Source organism: Carya illinoinensis, chromosome 1 (assembly GCF_018687715.1).
Source record: "Carya illinoinensis cultivar Pawnee chromosome 1, C.illinoinensisPawnee_v1, whole genome shotgun sequence".
NCBI classification, from domain to species: domain Eukaryota; kingdom Viridiplantae; phylum Streptophyta; class Magnoliopsida; order Fagales; family Juglandaceae; genus Carya; species Carya illinoinensis.
In genome coordinates this window covers 33,743,211-33,750,399 of record NC_056752.1, presented here as the reverse complement: position 1 = coordinate 33,750,399, position 7,189 = coordinate 33,743,211, and the positions used below count along the sequence as shown (strand labels likewise).

General features: G+C 38.6%; 1 protein-coding gene across 1 annotated transcript; it reads left to right on the top strand.

Moving 5' to 3' along the window:
• The first annotated feature begins 3,099 nt into the window (after positions 1-3,099).
• Positions 3,100-5,816, top strand: LOC122291355 (protein FAR1-RELATED SEQUENCE 5-like). Its single transcript, XM_043099071.1, has 5 exons — positions 3,100-3,748; positions 3,830-3,957; positions 4,066-5,212; positions 5,334-5,518; positions 5,649-5,816. Exons 1-5 carry the CDS (start codon positions 3,100-3,102, stop codon positions 5,814-5,816), a joined length of 2,277 nt encoding a protein of 758 aa, XP_042955005.1.
• The last annotated feature ends 1,373 nt before the right edge of the window (positions 5,817-7,189 follow it).

Genomic DNA, 7,189 nt, shown 5'->3' with positions numbered 1-7,189 from the left:
ATTGGAATGCGGAGGTTTGAAGACCTATTATCATGCACTACCAACTCAACATTTAAGAAGATTATGCAGAACATTGGAATGCGGAGGTTTGAAGACCTGTTATCATGCACTTTTCAGGGGAAGTAATGTTTAGAAGACTTGTGCTGATTGTACTCTTTTTCCTTCGCTAAGGTTTTATCTCACTGGGTTTTCCTTTGCAAGGTTTTAATGAGGCAATCCTAAAGCACTCGGCGATACACATGAATACTGTACTCTTTTTCTTTCGCCATTGGTTTTTTCCCACAGGGTTTCTCCTTGGCAAGGTTTTAACGAGGCATATTCTTTAAATATGGTCATCCAAAGGGGAAGTGTTATAAACTATCTTGAATTGTATGATCACATTTATCTAGTCGTCAAGTGCATAGTGCTAGCATAGTGCCAGCATAGTACCAGCATAGTACTACATAGTAACTGGCATAGTAAATGGCCGACATAGCACAGTGCATAGTGCCAGTATTGTACTGCATAGTAACTGGCATAGTGAATGGCCGACATAGCACAGTGCATAGTACCAGCATAGTACTGCATAGTAACTAACATAGTGAATGGCCGACATATGCACAGTGCCAACATAGTACTGCATAGTAAGCTAGCATATATCGTTGAATTTTTTAAGAAATTCATAAGTTTCATAACTTCTCTGAGCTCTATCTCTCTCTCCTTTTAGAAAGTTTTATAATAAATCTATTTCTCTCTTTCCTTTTCGATAGTTTTATAACAAAGCTAACCTTCGTCTTTTTTTTTTCTTCCTCCATTTTTTCGTTTCTCATCTCTCTATTTTCTTTTCTTATTTTTTTTTCTTGAGATATGGCTTTAAGAAACACATCGTTATCGCTGTGCTGTCTTCGTACTGGGATAAATATATAACTAACAAAATCGTTTTTTTTTCTTCCTCTATTTTTTCGTTTCTCATCTCTCTATTTTCTTTCCTTATTTTTTTTCTTGAGATATGGCTTTAAGAAACACATCGTTATCGCTGTGCTATCTTCGTACTGGAATAAATATATAACTAACAAAATCGAGCTTCAATCATGCTGCTACTAAAAGAAAATGAAGTCAGAAAGAATACAGAAAAAGAAAATCTCGAAAGAAACTCAAAAGAATTAAAAAAGAGAGAGGGCGAGAATCAGTTCTTCTACACTCAGTCGGGAAATGTAAGCGTGGTGCAGTCGGCTGACGTGGCGTCAGGCCACGTCAGCCACGAAAAATAAAAAGGGACAGAAACGAAGTAAAATTTGAGAAAACCATTAAAACCTTTTCCCGCTTCTGGTGTGCGACGGAGAACGAAGAGAAGAACTGAAGCTCTCATTTAGTCGGCCGATTGTTCAGTCCTTTTCGTGGGTGCAGATCGTGTGTCGCTGGGTTGGGCATCTGGGTTGGGCATCTGGTTTGGGTGGGTTAGCTTCAGGCCGGTGTGCGTTGGGTGGGTTTTGCTCGGGCCGGTGTGCGTTGGGTGCGCTGAGTTTGGGTCAGATCCGTGGGCCATCACGTCGAGTTAGATTCGTGGGCCAGTATTTCGGGTCAGCGACGTGGGTTGGCATTTCGTGGGTGGGTCTGCGTTAAGTGGGTCGGACCGTGTTTCGTGGGTCATCTTCGCACTTCACCGTCACGGCCAGGTCCTGGTTCCACCATCGATCTATCTGATTTCCTTCAATATATAGTGTTATTTGCATGATATAAAATTTGATATATATGTGTGGGCTTCGTTGCATTTGCATGAACATGGTAATATTTAGACGTGGCTCTGTTTTGTGGCATTTGCATGAACATGTTTCCAGTGAGAATGTTCTTTGTTTGAAAATGTATGAAAATAGTTGTGGTAGGTTTTTGGTCTGGTATACTTCGTTTAACAAGCCGATGCTAACTAAGGTTATAGAGACTTTGAGAAGAAAAGGAAACAAAAACATGAGCTCACTTGGGAGTGTTTACAAAGATATTAATAACACCACAAGTGGTATGGTGTTACTGCAAGTTCAATGCGTTATTATAGCACTGATTGAATGGCAGTCTTATATTAATTTAGTTGATAAAATAAATCTAACCCAATAGGCTGGAATGAAGGTACATAGTATTGTTCCTAAACAAATCCAAATTTATTTATTTTTAATTATGCTGACTGAATAAAAATAAAACCAATGAAGAGCATCTAAAATTAGAAACTTTTATTATCATATATTGCTGCTAAATTTGGTCAATCAACTTGATTCCTTATTTCTCAATTTGGTAAATGAGAAATTGTTTTAGTTGCACTATATAGAAGAGTGAGGGGACTATGTCTTGGTCAGTGAGATGATTGGAAGATTTAATGTTTCCAGTGCAAAAGATTGTATACTAGTGTATTATTTTTAACCCTAACATAATATATAGTGCTTAAATGGGACGAGATAAATGCACTAATTGCATAATGCTTATGGTTGATTGGAGTTTAAATCTGTTCCATAAGTCTACTGAAATTGAGATGCAACCAAATATTATTATATAATGACCATGCAAATGTTCCCGGCAGTATGAGTATACTAAGAATCTGGCTCAAAGTTCATATTTACCTTTTTGAGATAGGTTTTTATGATGATAATTGTTGGCATTTGTGTTTCACACATAAGGGGAATACCATGACTAATAGCTTGAAAATTGAGTATTTGATGTATTGTTGTTTGTTGCTAATATTTTTTTCCAGAAAAATTGAAAAAGAAAATAAAATCTTGGCTTCCAACATTCAGGTTTTAACTCAAATGAGAAAAGGTGTGGAAATTGATTAGTATATACTGTTATCATTTTATTGCACTTCAACTACCTCAGTGAGATTTAAGCTATAAAATTAACAAATAAACAGGTTAATGAACCAAGCTAGCATACTTTATTTGATGAAATCCCAATATTGTTATAAATGGAAACCAGATTTTTTGTTCCCTTTATTAATAGCAATAAAAATAAATGGAAACCTAAAACAACATTGATTATTTAGTTCTTACAGTTTAGGTTTAAATTTTAAATAACTTATATTATTTATTTATTTTTCTTAAAGGGCAGCAAAACGCAAGTGTTCCATTTCAACCTGGGATGGAACCGGCAAGGCCATTTTTCACTACTAGCTCTGCGACCAGCGAAAGATTTGGTGAAGAAATTAGACCCGATTGTGATGAAACTGAAGTAGCATGTACTGCCGATATTGTTGATGAAGAATATCGCCCAGATAGAGCAGATGATTTTGTAACTCAACCTGTTTCCCCCGGTACACCACATGTAGTCACATCGTCGGATGGTGGTGATGATATCATTGAGGAGCCGAAGTCAGGGATGGAGTTCAATACGTTTGAAGATCTGTTGGTCTATTATAAACAGTATGCAAAAAGTAGTGGGTTTGGGGTGATGACACAAAGGAGTGAGAGGGCTGATGATCAAAGTGTCAGATATGTCACCCTTGGTTGTGCACGTGGAGGGAAGGCCCGGATTAAGAGTTCCAATCCGGCGAACCCACGTCCGACGGGCAAGACTGACTGTAAGACCCGGATTAATGCACTAAGAATTGAGGGAAAGATGCGGTTGACAACAGTGAATAACGCACATAATCATGTAATCAGCCCACAGAAATCCCGCTTCTTTCGGTGTAATCGAGAAGTTAGTGAGACCGTTAAAAGAGTCCTAGACACAAATGACTTAGCTGGCATCCGAATGAACAAGAGTTACGGATCTCTTGTGGTTGGCGCAGGTGGCTTTGAGAATCTCCCATTTTTAGAAAAGGATTGTCGCAATTACATCGAGAAAGCCTGACATCTGCGACTTGGTGCAGGTGGAGCTGGAGCACTTCGTGATTATTTTATGAGGATGCAGTTTAAGAATAACGGCTTTTTTGCGTTGATGGATTTAGACGATGACGGGCGGTTAAAAAATGTTTTTTGGGCCGATCCACGTAGTCGGGTAGCCTATAAGTATTTTGGTGATGTCGTGACATTCGACACCACATATCTGACTAATAGGTATGGGATGCCCTTTGCACCATTTGTTGGTGTCAACCATCACGGGCAGTCGATTCTGTTGGGAGCTGGATTGATTTCCAGTGAGGACACGACGACATTTACATGGCTGTTCCAAACCTGGTTGCAGTGTATGGATGGAATAGCTCCGAAGGCTATTATTACTGATCAAGACAGAGCAATGAAAAATGCCATTGCTATTGTCTTTCCTGAAGCGCGACATAGATTTTGCCTATGGCATATACTTAAGAAAGTCCCCGAGAAGCTTGGATCATATGCGACATACCGACTTGGGTTGAAAACAGAGCTGATGAAATGTGTGTACGACACACAGACGATTGAGGAGTTTGAAAATTGTTGGGCTGGGTTTATTAATACATACGACTTACATGATAATGCATGGTTGACAAGTTTATACATTGAGCGTGAGCATTGGGTACCGGTTTTCCTGAAAGAGCACTTTTGGGCTGGAATGAGTACAACCCAGCGCAGCGAGAGTATGAATGCGTTTTTTGACGATTATGTCCATTCAAAGACAAACTTGAAAGAGTTTGTAGACCAGTTTGACAATGCATTGAAGAAAAAGATTGAAAATGAAAATCAGGCGGAATTCCAATCATTCAGCGGCACCATTCCCTGCGTATCAAGATCTCCAATTGAAAAGAAATTTCAAGAGCTGTACACCAACAATAAATTTAAGGAAGTCCAACAGCAAGTAATCGGTCTGATTGATTTGGAAATATCTCTACAGGCATCTGATGGTGTAAATAGGAGGTACTTGGTAGAAGATGAAGTCCGTATTCAGGAGTTCACAAAACAGGTTACATATTCAGTGGAGTTTACTGTGGATGACTGCAATGCCAAGTGTTCATGTGGGTTATTTCAGATGAGAGAGATACTGTGTAGGCATATTTTGGCTGCATTCAAAGCTAATGGTATAAAGTCATTGCCAAACCAGTACATTTTAGATCGATGGAGGAAGGACATCAAGAGGAGATACACGTTGATCCGAAGTAGCTACGATGCAGGGGATCAGATTGCAAACGGTAATAGACACATAATCCTGTTGAATTTGTGTTATGAGATGATAGATTATGCGGTGGATTCAGATGAGCAATTTGAAGATGCAAAGAAAAGGATTGAGGAGATGACTGTTACATATCGTCAGAACCAGCGCCCCTTATCTAGTACCCAAACAGGTTCGAGCTCGACGTACCTTTTCACTTGTGGATTTTCTCGAGTGAAAAATCTGCGTATTTTGGTCACAATTTGTATAATTATTCATTTTTGTACTATTTAACATCTTCTTACCATAAACAGGTTTGGTATCTGGATGTACGACAAGTCAGACTGTAGTTGGTGGGTCCCAACAAGTTAAGAGTCCACTTATTGTCAGAGGGAAAGGAAGACCCCCATCTCTTAGAAGAGCATCTAGGATGGAGATAGACATGAGGAAGCTTAAAGCCAAACAGAAGAAAACGCAAGTTGGAGGAAAGCGCAAACAGGTGCGTCGATTTGACCTATTTGGGGTGCAACAATAAATCGTAATAACTTTTTGAGTTAGGGTTTCAGGTTCAGAAATGGCTTTATTTGTAAACTTTTATTCATGTCGATGTTTTTTTTATTAATTGTTAGCGAGATGAGAGGGATACGGGATCCATGGGCACGCCCATGACTTTGTTTGATGAGAGGGATACAACACCCATGCTCACTCGAAGGAATTTATTTGGGCCATCAGAAGTAGACCTCACCCATCTTGTTCAACTGCAGGTAGTAGAACATAGTGCACTTTTTGGCTACTAGTTTAATGCTTTATTAAAAGTATGAATTGTGATTAGAAAGTTTATGGTGGATACAGCAAGTTCTAGATCATTCTGTGGAGTTTAACAGTATTGGAACCACGCAACCTCATCCCATACTTTCCAGTCAAGAAAGTGTAAGCTTTGTGGATTTTTTTAATTTACATATCACTTGTAATATTTCCGCGAGATTTAATTTCGCTCACTTTTGTTGATCAGATATTTTTTGATTGGATGGACCACAACCGGAGCTCTTTGGGTGGAGATGGGTCACAAGAGTTTGACTAAACTCTTTCATGATGTGAGGCCAGGATTTTCTGTACATAATGTAATTATGTATGTGGATATCAAAGTTGGATTTTTTGGTGTATTTTTGTGTGGCAAGGAGTAGGTGATTTGCCAAAATCACCTACTCAAATTTGTGTTATTTGATGTGATGGAAACAGTGGGTATAAACTGCAGTTTTAATTATGTCAATATTACAGGTCATGAAGAAATTCAGTGGATTATTTAGATGAGGTTATCTCAATTTAGATGAGGTACTGAAGAGGTTGTATCAAAAAGCTGTGATACAAACTGTGAATGACCCTTACAGGTCATGCAGAAATTCCGTTTAACAAAAAAGTTGTGAATGACCCTTATTATTTGGTGCAGTAGTCGTGGTTGTTGGGCAGGTGCAGTAATCGTGCTTGAAAATCTGCATATATGTTGATGCAGATGTGAATGGTAATATTTTGGTTTAAGAGTTTGTTTCAACATATGACTTTTGATGGTGCGCTGTTGTATACACGGTTAGGCCCGAATGCCATGATTGCCAAAACTGGGATCATTTGAATGGCAACGACACCACATATCTTGGTCATTTTAAGACTCCTACTACTATGGAGATACCAGAAATTGAAATCAATTTGAAATGCCAAAGATGTTTTACAATCTTCTAAACTGCTCAATCCAAAAACAAACATAATAAACATCTGGATCACCTCCATTACTTAGTCATAAATCACTTGCAGTTACAACCCAAATGGTCACAGGTTCAGTACACCTCACTACAACATTGATGTGAGGCCATAATGACCAACACGTTAATACATCAAAATTACCAATATTCCAGAAGTGTAAATGTTCTCCAAACAATCTTGGAGATCAACAGTACATAAAATGAGATACTAGTGGTTAAACAAATATTCAGTGGAGCTACATCAGTCGTAGCATTGGCCGAGATTCATACACAGACACTGGATACATCAAAATTACACCACAAACTATTACTAAAAAAAACCAAGTCAGGATTAATACATTGAAGACTCCCTTGTACTTCTTCTCCAATGCATTGAATTTGACTTGCTCGATGCGTAGCCGCTCATTAAGTACTCT